The sequence below is a fragment of the Phoenix dactylifera genome, chromosome 2, assembly GCF_009389715.1.
Source record: "Phoenix dactylifera cultivar Barhee BC4 chromosome 2, palm_55x_up_171113_PBpolish2nd_filt_p, whole genome shotgun sequence".
Classification (NCBI taxonomy): Eukaryota; Viridiplantae; Streptophyta; class Magnoliopsida; order Arecales; family Arecaceae; genus Phoenix; species Phoenix dactylifera.
In genome coordinates this window covers 4,894,274-4,909,847 of record NC_052393.1, presented here as the reverse complement: position 1 = coordinate 4,909,847, position 15,574 = coordinate 4,894,274, and the positions used below count along the sequence as shown (strand labels likewise).

Below are 15,574 nucleotides of genomic sequence, written 5' to 3'. Positions count from 1 at the left end.
GTAGTAAAAAAGAGTTTATGCAATTTATATAAGATATTACAAAGTATATTAGTTTTGGAGGACTTGCATGTTGTTTGTACAGGAATCTGTGGATGGATATGGTCCACGATTGAAATTGCAATAGAAATGGACTGGAAATAGGAATCAAAATGGCTATATTCTAACGTTGTGTTTGATTGGCGAGTAGAATTAGAATTGAAAGCAAATGTTTTGATGAAAACTTGAATTTTTAAAAAATCAACAAAAAATTATTTTTTTAAAATAATATTTTATATCTTTTTATAGAATAAAATTTGAATACTGAAGAACCGATATTAGATTTTATTTTCTCGGATTTCTCCTAAAATGAGAATGGGAATAGACCCCTTTAACCCCCCTTTAAACCCCAAAACCCTTGGCGGCCTTCTCCACCCGAGTCGGCGGCTATGGGCCAGCGAGGGCGGCCGGCGAAGCGGCGCCGCCTCTCTAGGCTCCCTCCCCTCCTCCTCGCCTTCTCCCCCTTCGCCCGCTCCATCCTCTTCGCCCGCTCCGCCGCCCCCAATTCCACCGCTCCCGATCCCTCCCCTTCTTCCAAAACCACAGGTACGTCGCTTCCTCCTCCTCGTTTCTTGGTTTCGATCCCCCAATCCTCACCTATTGCGCTTCTTTCCCCAAATAAGAGGTTGGATTTGCCGATCCTAAGCCACCCAAAGCAATCAAACGAATCGAGTCCTCCGAAGACGAGGAGGACCAAGAAGTAAGAATCTTGGATTTCTTTCTATTCTGTTTGATCCAGCAGTTTTTTCCATACCTTGTGATATTTCTTCTTGGTTTGGTTTTGGGGAAGGTCGAGATGGTGCAAGCTGATTTCGAGTTCTTTGACCCCAAGCCCGGAGATTTCCATGGTGTGAAGCTTCTTCTCCAGAACTACCTTGATAACAAACCGTGGGATCTCGGTGGCTTCGTGGACCTGATCTTGGAGCAGATCACAGTCGGGACCGTCGTGAAATCGGGCGCCCAGGATGAAGAGGAGGAAGGAGACGATGATGGAAGGGATGATGACGAGGGTCTGTATGCCGTCATCAGTGCCCTTAACCTGGGGAGATATGCTGTAAGAATTTAAGACCTTGCGTCTCACCTTGGTTTCTTTACATTTTTCTGAGCAAAATTGTGCCTTCTGATCTCTTGCAGGACCACAGATGCATCAAGGAGCTCAAGCAGTTTCTTCTCGACGTTTGTAGCGATGACAGTGCAAGGAAAAAGCTGAAATTGCTGTTGGAAAAGGAAGCAAGTGAGGTTGGTCTTCTGGTCTCGCAGCGGTTTGTAAACTGCCCCTACCAACTGGTGCCTCCACTTTACGATGCGCTCTTTGATGAGGTTTCATGGGCAACAGAGGATGAGGTTTGAGGCGATTTAGTTGTTCTTTGTATTGTTTACTGAGTTCGCTTGAATTGCTAATTTCATTCCTCTATGGGTATACATGTTTTGCCTCTTGAAGCCGACACAGGAACTCCGAGATTCGTTCCGCTTCAAATACTATATCTTGGTTACCAGAATCTTTGAGGTATACTGTTTTCCTATCCAAATTTAATTCTTCATTGCCATTTTAATCTTACTTATTGAACTTCAGCTTATAATGTCCTCTGACTTAGCTGGCTGGTAATAACCCAAAGAAACATGATGCCTGTTGTAAGAGGAGATCAAGAGCCTTTTTTTAAAAAAAAAAAATATGTTTTTTAAATTATTGCTGACAACTAAGATCCAGTGAATTCATGTCCATTCAACGGTCCAGAGTTATCGTTCTTCTTCTCTTGATCTTTCTGTGGTCCTAATTTCCCTTCCAATTGTTCGTTATTGCAGAAGAAAACTGTCAACCAATGCAAGGCGAAACAAAGCCAGAATTGCGATGAACCTGTCATTTATATAAAGTCAGAAGATCAGATTTTTTATGAGGTATTTTTTGTCAGACACAGGATATCCATTCTGTTTTGGTAATTAAGTTATCTACATGGTCTTTGTTCTCATTTCAGCTCAGCTCGTTATCTTTTCCTTTTCGTCTGCATGCTGAGCAGTTGGTTCCACCTGAGGTATGCTGCATATGGCTATCCGTGATCATGCTCTAAATTACTGTTCTCCTATTTTACGATTGTTTCATGGGTTACTATCCTGTTAGAAAGGGAAAATGTAGTAGAACATGCAGTTGGTTATGTCTACCAATCATGCTTCTGTGACCAGTTATAATTTAATAATGAAGGTTCTCCCTGTGACTCTGAAAGATTTTAGATATAGGCTATATTTTTAAAAAGATTTTAACATAGATCAGGATCTAATATGCCTTGTGAGGTTGTTTAATTTTATTTGTTATATTATGTTCTTAATCTAGATAAGCTTAAGCTTTACTATGACTCTGAATTTGGACTTTGGAGGATGTGGGACTCTTATGGTGCAAAGAACTATGGAAATCCCAATTTAAGAATACCTTCCCCTTGGCTCCTCAGAGTCTAGCAATCTTCAAACCTCAAGCCTTTTTTGTCGAAATAGCTTGGTTTTAACCTTTCAAGGGAGAAATCTAATTATATGATTATTTCGGAAATTGAAAAGTTGGGAAATGTAGCTAGTTTCTTAAAATTTAAAACTGCAAATAGTTATTTGTTGTGACAAGGGGCTAGTAGATATTATCACTGCTCATGTGTGCATAAAGCCCAAATAAACAAAAGTAGGTCTACTTTATGGATCTTTTTTTTTCTAATTTGATGAACTTAATTTTTGGGGTTATCATGCAATGGTCATTGTAGTGAATGATCAAATAAGGGGCTGCCTTTTCTGATTTATTTTTTGGTTCTCCTAGTTGTTCTGATAGATCTTCATTTAGTTGCCTCTTTTATTTGCTGAGTTTAACTTTCTCTCATCTTTTGTATTCTAGATCAAATTTCTGGTCTTGGAGCAGTTGTTAACATACCTAACCACTATGTGTGCACCTCAATCGATTAAGATATAGGAATTATCTTATCCTACATTTTACCTAATGTGGACGTTGTGCCACAGTTGTAAGTGCTGTGCTAAAGGAACCTGGAGATGGTGGTCTGCCAGGTTAGACTATCCTGATATGTGTAAACAATTCAGTGAAAGGCATATATGTTGGTAGATTTCTCCACATCTGCAACGATTAACAAAATACACTTAAAATTAGAAGACAAATTTGCTCATCTATTTTGACCATGTAAAACAAAAATAATTGGCCCTTCTACTCATATAATTGAGAGGGAAGATGCAATTTAATCAACATGGCAGAGTTGCTTTTCTGATGAGTATGGTGGAGAGATGGCTAACAATGAAAAGGGCATCAAGACAAAAGTGGTAGAGTTCTGTGGTAAATGACATCATTGAAGCTGGTGAGATATTTATCAGCTCCACTTTGAACAAGTCTTTCTAGTTATGGACCAGATCTTAGTAAGAATGGAGTGGTTGGAGAGGATGCAACCCAGTTCGCTGTATTTCATAAAGACTGACATATCCTTTAGTCTTAACCCTAAATTCCTAAGTTACTAAGGAAGCATGGATTCATTGTGCAAAACAAGATAATACAACTGAAATTATAAATTTTTGCTATAACTTGTAATAGGCCGATTTGACTTATGGTCAGCCAAACCTATTGGCTCCTTTTCTAAACTGAAAAAAATAAGATTTTATAATGTAGATAAATTTGTAAAAGAAGTTATTTTGAACAGTGTAGGGCCCACTTCTTTAGAATCAAACATAATAATTATTATACAAGCTTCCTGGTGGTCATTCCCTTTGGTCTCGACATAGAGTTGATCATTGAAAGAACATTTTAAGTTCTCTCTTTTTCCTCCTTTCCCTTTACTCTTTCTTCTTCATTTTTTTTTGCTTCTCTCTTATTGTTTAATTTTTCTTGGTTGACTTTAATTCTTTGCCAAGTTTAACTTTGGTTGAAAGAAAATGCCAGAACACTTCTTTGCTCACCTGAAATTTTTATCACAAGTATTTCCTTGATCATTAGTTTGAGGTTTACATAACCAGCCAAAACCCCCATAAACTCCCTTTAGCAGCCAACTTTGTCAGATTTCTGCAGGACTTTAAACACAAAATGCAGAGTAGTTTAAATAATCCTTTTGTTATTTTTATAAACATGAAAAATGCCAAACTTATGCCAATCCTCATGAACAACCCTGAAAATCAGGGTTAGCGCCTCCATTTTTGTCTATGGGTTGCATGGATGGCAGCCTTCCCACAGTTGCAGTTTTGGGGTTGCTAGCCATGATTTTTGTGAGTTGTTCGTGAGAGTTGATGTTACTTTAGCATTGTTATATATCCATAAAAATAAATCCCATGAAAAATTAATCAGATTATTTGATGTGCACAATCTTTATGTCCACCTTGGATCCCCAGGTAAGCAAATTGTTGACTTCTGAATATTTCAGAGCACAACTTCGAATAGGTCCATGTACTTGACCTGATGCATTTGATTGAATTTTAAATGAGGTAAGACGATGGATCTGTTACATTCTAAACGAATGTGTTTTAAACTGCTTGTATTTGAAATCAGCTATGTTGGGATTTGATGCTTGGTGGTCCTCTTTCAAATCATGAACAGTAGCATATGCAATATTTGTCAAATCTTCCATAGGCCTATCCTTAATGATTTGGTCAGTGGTTCTCTTATCATTACCATTTACTAGTAGGGCCGTTGCTCCTTGGATCTTCATCAATTGGGTTGTAGGCAAGGTCTGCCGAACCGGGTCCCGTACCAATCGGCGGGCAGGTCGGTGCGGTACCAGTCCGCCGAACCGGGATCCGTACCGATCAGCGGGCAGGTCGGTATGGTACCAAACTGGTACCGTATCGACACGGTATGCTTAGGCGTGCCGGTTTTGTACCGGCATGCATTTTTTTGAGTTTTTCGAGTTTAATTAATTGATAATCAATATTTTTTAACTTTTTTAATGATTTGAAGTCTAATTTGATTTTTTTATATTTCTATGAACCCGGTTTAACCTAAATGATGCATCTTGTTGTTTTAAAATGATACAAAACATAAAATAATTAGTAAAATGTTGCATGCTACGAGAAGCAACATAAAATATTCTCAAATCAAGTAGTGATGTAAAAAATATAAAATAATACAATCAATTACATATATTTAAAGTACAATATACATATTGATATCTAAAATCTCATCAAGTGGCGATGCCTCTCGTAGATATTCAAATCATTAGCATAGTCAGGAGGCATATGAGCCCACCTCTCTAATCAAGCGACGTTGCAGTGTTGTATATGTATCCCATAAGGAGCTCCGGGTTATAAGCATTTTCGGATCTCTTGCTGAAGTTCTGACTCTAAGAGGTGTACTTTAGTTGATAAAATGGTTCATCAAACGGCTATGAAGTGGCCCATCGGCTAAATATTTCTTCAACCTAGTTAGTACTCCTTCCTTGAACTCTATGTTGCATCAGTTGCACTTTCAATGGTGCCGACCCGAGAGCATTTATACATGATTCCAACTAATGTCATGCCCTGGCTCCTTTTTTTCTTTGATGTTTCCATTCTTGTAGGTTTATCAAGTACGTCAGTTTATTAATTATTTAAAAATAATAAAATTTTATTACAATAAGGATATTTTTTTATTTTAAAAAATACATATAATTTATTTAATACATAATACAATTTTTTATTTCTATATTTTTAATAATTTTTCAATTTAAAAATATATTTAAATATCATAAATTCAAAAAATATGTTTTCTACCTCAGAAAATACTTCTGAATTATGTAATATGCGCTACTAATTTTTCATAATTTTTGGTATTAATTACATATTTTTAATTATTTTTTAAATTTAAAATTAATTTTTAAATATAAATATTTTAAAAATTAATTTCAGCTTATATCTATGTAGAATCCAATAGTAAAATTATATATATTTTTTACGCATGTAGGCATGTATCAAAGGCTACTTATTTTTCAAATTTTTTCGAATTTAGGCCAGGCTATTGTGCGCATGATCGCATCAAAATTTAAATAAATGGACACCAAATTTTGCTAGAGAAAGCTTGCATGCCCCTAAATACGCTTCTAATTTCACAGTTTTTTTAATTTTATTTTTTTATTTTTTTATTTTTTAATCCAAAAATATATTTTTAATTTTTAAAAATTACATATAATCTGCAAATTAAAAATTTTTATGACATAGTGTAGATCATCCATAGATATATAACATATACTAAAATCAAGCCCAAATCAAAAATTTTGGCATGGTCTTTTCTTATTCTGCAAATTTTGAGCTATTTTTTAAGCTCCCAAAAAATAGAGAAAATGTGATAGGAAAGAGAGCACATCTTATTTAGGCTTGGATTTTTTTTCAATCGCGCTGAATCGGTGTGATTTTGCAAATTGGGAGGAAGAGGGGAGCTGTTTAGGTCTTAAGACACTAAACGAAACAGAGAAGTTCGGCCTTCCCAATATATTTTCTAACAAAAGAAGGAAAGGAAGAGGGGCCTGGTTCCGAACCCGGTTGACTCGGTGCGAACGGTTCGCACCGAGTTGGAATGGAACCAGCCAGATCCGATTGGTTCAGAACCCGTTCTGAAACTTGGTTGTAGGCCTTAAAATCCTCATTTGTCATGTCTCTTCTAGATGTTTGATGTGAAACCATGCTAACTCTCTGGATCCCTCAAACTTCGTTTTTGAATGGACTTGCATATTCCAACTGGAACTAACGAAAAGAAGAAGAAAATTATATAAACTTCTAAATAAATATTTAGCTTGCCTTCCCTACTAAAATCAGTTACGCCAAAAGCTTTTCCATTGTTTAATTTAGGTTTCATAACTTTTTTGAATTACTTCATATGCTAAAGGGTTTTTTTGTTATAAACTTTTAGTATTAGCAGTACTGTAATTCTAAGACAATAAGCCTAGAACAATGAGCATCTAAAGGAGGGAGCCGTTTAGGTCTTTAGACACTAAACGAAACAAAGATGTTCGGCCTTCCCAATACCTTTTTTTAACAAAAGAAGGAAAGGGGGAGGGGTCTAGTTTCGAACCCGGTTGACTCGGTGCGAACCGGATGGTTCGCATCGAGTTTGAATGAAACCGGCCAGTTCCGATTGGTTCGGAACCCGTTCCGAACCCTGGTTGTAGGCCTTAAAATCCTCATTTGTCCTGTCTCTTCTAGATGTTTGATGTGAAACCATGCTAACTCTCTGGAGCCCTCAAACTTCGTTTTTGAATGGACTTGCATATTCTTGCTGGAACTAACGAAAAAAAGAAGAAAAATATATAAACTTCTAAATAAATATTTAGCTTGCCTTCCCTACTAAAATCAGTTACGTCAAAAGCTTTTCCATTGTTTAATTTAGCTTTCATAACTTTTTTGAATTACTTCATATGCTAAAGGGTTTTTTTTGTTATAAACTTTTAGTATTAGCATTACTGTAATTCTAAGACAATAAGCCTAGAACAATGAGCATCTAAAGGAGGGAGCCATTTAGATCTTTAGACACTAAACGAAACAAAGATGTTCGGCCTTCCCAATACCTTTTTTTAACAAAAGAAGGAAAGGGGGAGGGGCCTGGTTTCGAACCCGGTTGACTCGGTGCAAACCGGATGGTTCGCACCGAGTTTGAATGAAACCGGCCAGTTCCGATTGGTTCGGAACCCGTTCCGAACCTTAGTTGTAGGCCTTAAAATCCTCATTTGTCCTGTCTCTTCTAGATGTTTGATGTGCAACCATGCTAACTCTCTGGAGCCCTCAAACTTCGTTTTTGAATGGACTTGCATATTCTTGCTGGAACTAACGAAAAAAAGAAGAAAAATATATAAACTTCTAAATAAATATTTAGCTTGCCTTCCCTACTAAAATCAGTTACGTCAAAAGCTTTTCCATTGTTTAATTTAGCTTTCATAACTTTTTTGAATTACTTCATATGCTAAAGGGTTCTTTGTTATAAACTTCTAGTATTAGCATTACTGTAATTCTAAGACAATGAGCCTAGAACAATGAGCATCTAAAGGATGGATAGAAGTTTTTGGCTGGGAATTTTAAGCAATTGAACACTTTTGGATTCCGCAAAATGAGATTAGTTTATCGATGCTAAAAACAAGTAGTCTTGCTTAACATAACTGTTGAGTTGATTCCAATAGCTTGCTACACCATTTTATCAACTGGCATATATTTGGATCAACGAACATGTATTGGCACTCAGTTCTGGAATTCACTGTAGACATGTTAGCCTAAATTAGATGAAAGTAATCTTAAATTTTATGGAACCACTGATTGGGGAGGCTTCCATAATGGAGTAGGGTGATGCTGTGCAGCATCTATGCCACCATAATTTGTTGAGAAGCAAAAAATCATTCTAACTGCAGTCATGGAGACTTTTTTTTCAACAAAAAAAAGAAAAGAAAGGGCAAGCAAAATGTTGTAGAGCAATGAACTCAGTCAAACACATATCTAAGGGAGGGACTGAAGGAGTTATGGGAGCTATAAACAAAGCCCAATTGAACACTATCAGATTTTGCACCAACAAGATTTGTTTATCAAAGGTTAAAAATATATAGTCTTGCTTAGTGTAGTAGTATACTAGATAGCTTTCTAACCTGTTTTATCTATTGGAATACAATTTGGTTCCACAAGCATGTTTTTGACACTTGGTTCTGCACTTCATGTTAACCATACTAACCTAAATTAGATGAAAGTAATCATATAATTAATGCAACGTTGATTCTAGAGGCTCCCATTATGGTGCAGGGTGATGCTCTATGACACCTATTTCAGCATAATTTGTTGAGAATGCAAAAGTTCATTCTAATTGAAGGCATGGTGACATTGCACAGATGTGATCCATAGGCAAATGGTGAGCATGTGGTTTTATATATTTTAAGGAGGATTGAGAAACATGTAAGTGCATGCAAAACTTGCAACAGAAGGAGCATGTAGAAGCTCAAATGGTGATCCACGCTTATGTGTATCTTGGAACTCTTGGACTTTTCAAAGGAGGGATCAAGGAGGTAATTGTGGAGAAGTTTTATGATCTATTTAATGGACCTTTCTGTTATGATTATCCTATGGCATGCTGGATTTCAGGCAGTTGTTTTCTTCCCCTAATAAGTTCTAAATCAACTCATAACTTGGAAAAGTGAATGCAGTTTTTTTTTTTATTTTCATTTGAAGAAAACTTGTGCCAAGTGAATGTTATTTGAAGATCATAATAGATTCATGTGAAGATGAAGTTGAAGGCAATAACCCTTCAGCAACAGCAAATACCTTAACATTTGATGCCACAAAATACATTCCTGAATTCAACTAGATCTCATATGTGGAAAGGCTTGCAGCATCGTGGAAAAGATGTGGTTCCAGCAAATGTTTGTTTTTCACGGGGATCCACTGGACCCGCCTTACTATGTTAAAGATTTATTTCTAAAGAACAGTAATGAAGAATGTTTCATTCATGAAAGATGGCACTGAAAGCCCTTCTAACGTTGGTGACTGTATGATTTCTTCACAGTTTGGTATTGAAGAAGAAAACAAGGAAATGTAAGTTGTTTATGCTCTAGCTGGAAGCAGTAGAGATGGAGATATAGAATACCAAAGATTGTTTACTATTAAGAGGAGTATATGGCCTTTAGACAGCAAGTAGGAGATCAATTGCATAGGCTTGTTTCTTGGAAACAAGGATCCAGAAAGCATGGAGTATGTCCTTAATTGTAGACAATCTTTAAGCAGACAAAATGCGTTGAAATACATCAGCACATAAGATCAAATTACATTCAATACATCATGGATTATCTTGTTGAAGCCAAGAAGGCTTCAAACCATGAGTAATTGGTACAAAACATTTAGGGCCTGCTTGGACATTTCTACAGGATTGGGCTGAAAATTCTATAGGATTTATGGATTGGGCCATCCATTTAAGCATGACCCTATATCAACCAATACCACCCAGCCCAAATCCTGTAGGAAGAAAAAAAAGAACTCCATAGGAAGAGAAAAATACTACCCAGCCCATAGGTCCTTTTTTTTCCTTCAGCCCAAAGGCTAGGATTTAAGCTAGGTTTGGACAGGCTCTTAGAAAATGCAAGATAAATGGGCCAATGGGCCCAATTTCTTCAGGATTTCCAGTCCAATCCTGTAGGAATATCCAAATAGCCCCTTAGCTAAGGCTTCAAATATGAGTCCGGATGAGGATGCAAATAGTCATAGTTTTTAGAGAACTGCCACAAAAGTATTAGGCTCTACGGGCTTGATGTCCCTAACTCATTGATATCATAGCCTGTAAGTTTTAGTGGACTGCTCGGTCATTTAAATGGTTCAGGCCCATGACTTGTTTTAGTGGTTATGCACCTAAAATACAGAGGAAGCATCTGCAAAATTCAAGTATTATTAGTCTCTAATGAAATGGAAGGTTCGTTTATGTTGAATTTATCCTAGGTTGTGGTTTAAGTGAATCTTGTTTAACTAATTGTTTATATTAATCTGAGTGTGAGCACTAAATCTGGATATGAGCAGGAGAATCATATTTTAAGAAAATTTCTTGTTTAATACTGTCATTGTACTGGAAAGGTGGATAAAGGAGAGGAAAGGTAAGGTTCAACCACCCCTCCAAAATTCTGTTGGAGTCATTTTAGTGATAAAGAGTATTTGGTTTGTGGGAAGGCAGACTGAATGAAAGAGAATGGGATTTTAAGTGCCCTGCCACTCCAAAAAAAATTTTGGGACATTCTTTGCAACAGAGAAAAAGTAATTGGTCATGGATTTCATCCCATTGTCCCTTTGAAGCAGCAAACCAGATCTACTGTTCATTGTATTTCTTTCATTCTTTGTATTTTCTGTTTTTCCATTTTCTTATGCTAGAAACCCTATTGTGTGTCCAGTTATCAGTAATTTCCAAATATTTTTTTCAAACTAACTTGTAACGATAATTACAGGTTATAATTATTCATTTTTCTTGATCAAAGCTTAATATATGCGTAGTAATTGGACATCAAATTCTTTGTTGTGCTAATTGGAACTCCCTAAACAAATGGAGACTCTCATGAGAGCTTATGATACCCCACTTGGATGGAACTGTCAGAAAAATTCTGACTGCAACTTATTAACGGGCTGATACAATTGATTTATTTTTTCTTGTTGTTTGTATTATTGTTAAAAGAGGAAGCATTAAATGATGTCTCTTTTGCCTTATGAATGAGCGGAAACTGAATAAAGTGGCCTGATTTTGTTCATTGAAGGAAAAGTACCATTCACCGGAAAAGGAAAATTATTTAAAAGAGAATAGGCCCGGAAGTTTCTTGAATAGTGGTGGTGAAAGAGGTGTTTATTTAAGTCATGACTCAGCAGAATTTCAAAAGAGTTTATTAATGTAGGATACAACACACTGATTATATCTTCATAACTAGTTTCATGAAGCTGGCTCTGAATAGATAGGATTCATGGTTGAATATATTCTTCTTTTCCATTGTTGTGTGTGTTTCTAGTGCAAGTTATCATTTTTTGTGACTTTTAAGGCAGGTTAACCATGGAATTTATGTTCTTCTGCAGTTGAAGAATTACAAGGAGATGGGACTAGTCATGGTTGTAAAAGCTGATGATGTTCCCAAGGTCCGCGAGAAGTTAAAATCATTAGTAGCTGAATCATAATGCTAAAGGTCGTCTGGTAAGTATATTGACAGCAATTATGACTCAACAATTATTACGTCCCCTAATTGCGGCTGTTTTCGTTGTAGATGACATTCCAAGATCTCATACAACTACTGTTGCATTCAGTGCAAATGTTAATTCATGAATCCCCTGCTTGACTTTGCAGGTTAGATTGTAGGACTAATCTTTGCTGGTCTGATATTACTGGAAGTGGTGAGATTGTATCATGCACCCAAAATGCAATGATGCAGAGCTTCTCATTTTATTTATTTATTTTTTCTGGTTCCCTTCTGATTTCAGGGGTTTCAGGTATCTGCATTGATTTGTTTATGGGTTTTTCAGTTCATTGACTATGATACAGATGCGAACAATCATTTTGGGTTTGAGTCTTGGCAGGAAAATGTCAAGTTCCGCAATGAGGTCATTAAAGTTGTCTGTCTGGCAGTAATCTCCTTTAATGAGTTATTCCTCAGTAATCTTTCATTATTTTGTGCCTGAGTAATATTGTGAACAAATTGAGGCAGCTATTTTAATTTGTTACTAGATGAGCCAGGACTTGTTCGGACAAACTGTCTCCATCATCAGCCATGGTTGTCCCTTGCACGAGAAAATTAAAGATTTACCAGGAGAAGCATATGATGCTATCTTGTGTTTTACCAGATTTAAGAAGTGGCTGTTATTATTTATGGCATTTAATGAATGCATGACCCAATACTTAATTGCTAGGTTTGCTGTCTTCTTAGCTGGGATATATGTTGTGTGGTCAAGGTAGGTGATGCAAAATTTACAACCAATAAAATTAATTTGCAGCAAACTTTTGCTTTGCCTGTCAAAAGTGTCGATCCAATTTGGCCGTTTTCTCCAGATTTGAGGTGTAGGTGAGTGAGTGACTAGACCAAGAATCCACTCGGAAGGTTATGCCTTTTGTATGCTTATTGTCTAGCATTTCCCACCAAACACTAAATCCACCTCGGCCATTTTTCCAGATTTGAACCATGGCTACTTTTCAAGTCTCTGGTTTTGGGAAGCTCTTTATTTTTTGCAACGCTTTAGGTTCTGTCCGAGGCACCATCGGTATTGAGTAGCAGTCGTGGGACAAAAATTAAAAGAAAGAGGGAAAAGTATCAAAAGGAACTAAAGTTCGTGAAATTGGAATGAAAATCGTATTGGCCATATCCAGGCGCATTGGAACCGGAATAAGAATTGAAATGGGATTTGGATACTAGATCAGTGTAAGGATTGAATTTTGAAAGATTGGAGCATTTATTTTATTTTGTGGAAATGAAATTTTTTTCAACCAAATTTCTAGAATGATATAAATTTAAGGATATAAATTCAATCACATTCAGTCATCACCATGGTCGATTATTTGCAACAACCTATAGCCTCATCAAAAAGAGATAAGCAAGAAGGTATTATTTGAGTTCTTGGATCCTGCATAAGTACCTAAGATCTCCATAATGCAAAATGGATATGGCACAAAACATGTGCCTACATGGGAATGATTGAATTGATTGTATTTGAGAGTATGCGAGAGTCCGTGTTGATATATATTTAGTCGCATATCAATTATGCACCAGAAAGATTTAGATATTTACACAAATTTTTTTATGAGTGAGATGTCGGCCGTCATACCTTCCCTAGCCTTTTTTTTTTTGGATGAGATTTTAGTTGTTACATCTTTTCAGGAGCTGAATTGTTTAGCTTGCAGTTATTTGTAAATGTGCACAATACAACTGAACATCTGTGACACTCTATCAATTCTTGGGAAAGAATCGAGTTGGGATCGATCCACTTGCAACTCTTTCTAGCGTTCTTCTGACCAACAGCTGGTATCCTGTAAGAATCCATACAATCTCGGCTGAGTTACCAACAAGAACGTCTCTCGTTATAAAACAAACACAATAATTTAGGAGAAAATGAGAGAAAGTGGTCCTTGTTGACCACCACCCATTCGCTTGGCTCATTGGCTGGATATAAGAGCTAAACATTACTGAAAATCCATAACTTACTAATGTCATGTGGCACAAACAATGACATGGGGTGGTAAGGGTAACTCTATCGAGGGCAAAGTGCTAGCCAGTGTACTACTTGCTACCAAAAAGCTCTCTCCATTTAAACTATATATTGTTGGTGGAGAAGGCTTTGTTATCAGAAGCACCACGGTACTCTAATAGCTGCAGATGGACTTAAGTGTCTTTGATACTATGATTTCGATATTAGAACTGCATGCTATATGGAAATGATTGATTTATACTATAAAACTCTCAAGAGCTTTCCACACCATCTTATAGAGGGATTCATCGACAGTTGTTAGGTAGCTCTCAACATTGCTTTCTATATAGACTAGCTAAAGTTGTTGGCAAATATTAGATTCCCTACTTTCTTTGAAAACGACACATATTTACAGGAAAGCCAGCATTGTTGATTAGGTGGCGGCTTATGTGGCTAACCATATTAGGATTACATCATGGAACTGAGCTTTTGCTCTGTTCTTAGATATTCTATATTAATTCTAACTTTCACATATGTAACTATACAAGAATGGTATAATATATCCGATTTACCAGAAATAAAAGCCTGTATGCATATGTTTTTGTGACATTTAAGTTTGGCTTGGATGCCGTATGTAAATGAAAGGAAGGAAGAAAAGAGAAAGAAAGCTTTAAGCAAATTATTTGTTTTCCTTATGGATGCTGCTGCATCTATCCAACAATCTCTCTAAAGCTGATGTGAACCCAGCTTTTCAATGCCAGATATAGTGGACAGGTGGTTTGTTAGAGGCGAAATGCTAGTTCAGGTAACCAGTGATTTGAACAAGTTTTGGAAAAGATGAAGTATTCTTTCTTTACTGCTACTTTTTCAATTCATTTCGAAGATGCAAGTGGTGGTTATAACATAGTCCGCACGCAATAATTAATGATGTTAAGCCTTAAGAGCCCCCTCCAAGAGTTCCAATTTAGATCCGGCAAACTAGTGCGACTAGTGGCTGCATCGTAGTTTGCAAGAACCACTTGGATTTCTTCTTTTGAAGTAAAGAACGGTCTGGATTAGAGATACAATTTCTCTAAATTGTATTTCCTTGAAAAAAAAAGAAATAAAATTCTCTGAAACAATAGGGAAATCCGTTGTCTTTTAGAAACAATTTTTTTTTTAAAAAAAGAAAAAATTCTGTACATCGAGAAAATAATGTCGAGGACTGATCTAACGAAAATAATGTCAATGACCCATCCAGATCGCTCATGGTATTGCTGAAGGATCAACTTCCATCGTTCATGCTAAATCAAAGAATCGAATCCACCTACACATGCATCTCTGGTAAAGTTTATGGAGCATCACAACCAAAGGCAATAAACCTGTACTCCCCTTATAAAGGTGCATTCCCTTTGCAACCATACCAAAAGCAACAAGCAGAATGCTCATATTACAAGTTAACAAAAGGGCCAATCATTCCAAATTCCAACAGCATATCTTGGTGCTGACGCAAAGAAACGATGACACGTTATCCCCCACACAACCTCCTTTGCATGAATGCATTTACTTTACAAGAGAAACATTGCCCGGCCCACTCCAACCTCATGCCCGTCCTAACGGCCTTTCTTTAATTCCTCTAGAAAGACATGAGTTAGACTATAGAATAGAAATGAACATTAGTGACTCCCACTTCTATTGTTTAGTTCGTAGAAATTTTATTCTCATTTTATGAAAAAATAAAAATGCCCTAATCTTCCAAAATTTAATCACAGCTCTCCTTCTAATATCCACCTGATTCACTTAAAAAATTTATTTTTTTAAAAATAATCTACTGCTTAATTGGTCTTTCAAGAATTTACCTAAAAACCTTTCGATTCTAATTTCTATTGCGAATCGAATGCACATTTAATTCCAAACAGCTCGGATTAAGCAGAACGTACCACTCTTGAAAAAGAAAAAAAATTCC

General features: G+C 36.5%; 1 protein-coding gene across 12 annotated transcripts; it reads left to right on the top strand.

The window, feature by feature from the left end:
* The first annotated feature begins 380 nt into the window (after positions 1-380).
* On the top strand, positions 381-12,288 carry LOC103706516 (protein BCCIP homolog). Of its 12 annotated transcripts, XR_005507988.1 has the most exons (11): positions 381-582; positions 660-736; positions 827-1,090; positions 1,171-1,380; positions 1,478-1,543; positions 1,840-1,932; positions 2,010-2,066; positions 4,390-4,482; positions 8,746-9,005; positions 11,536-11,650; positions 11,801-12,252. XR_005507988.1 is itself a non-coding variant. In XM_008790647.3 (9 exons), exons 1-8 carry the CDS (start codon positions 426-428, stop codon positions 11,632-11,634), a joined length of 1,023 nt encoding a protein of 340 aa, XP_008788869.1. In that variant the 5' UTR covers positions 382-425; the 3' UTR covers positions 11,635-11,650; positions 11,801-12,252. The 12 variants fall into 12 exon arrangements, 4 of the variants coding, with proteins under 4 accessions (XP_008788888.1, XP_008788869.1, XP_008788877.1 ...); XR_003385703.2 differs by lacking the exon at positions 8,746-9,005; XR_003385702.2 differs by lacking the exons at positions 4,390-4,482; positions 8,746-9,005 and having other exon boundaries at positions 382-582; positions 11,801-11,847; positions 11,935-12,288.
* Positions 12,289-15,574: the final 3,286 nt, after the last annotated feature.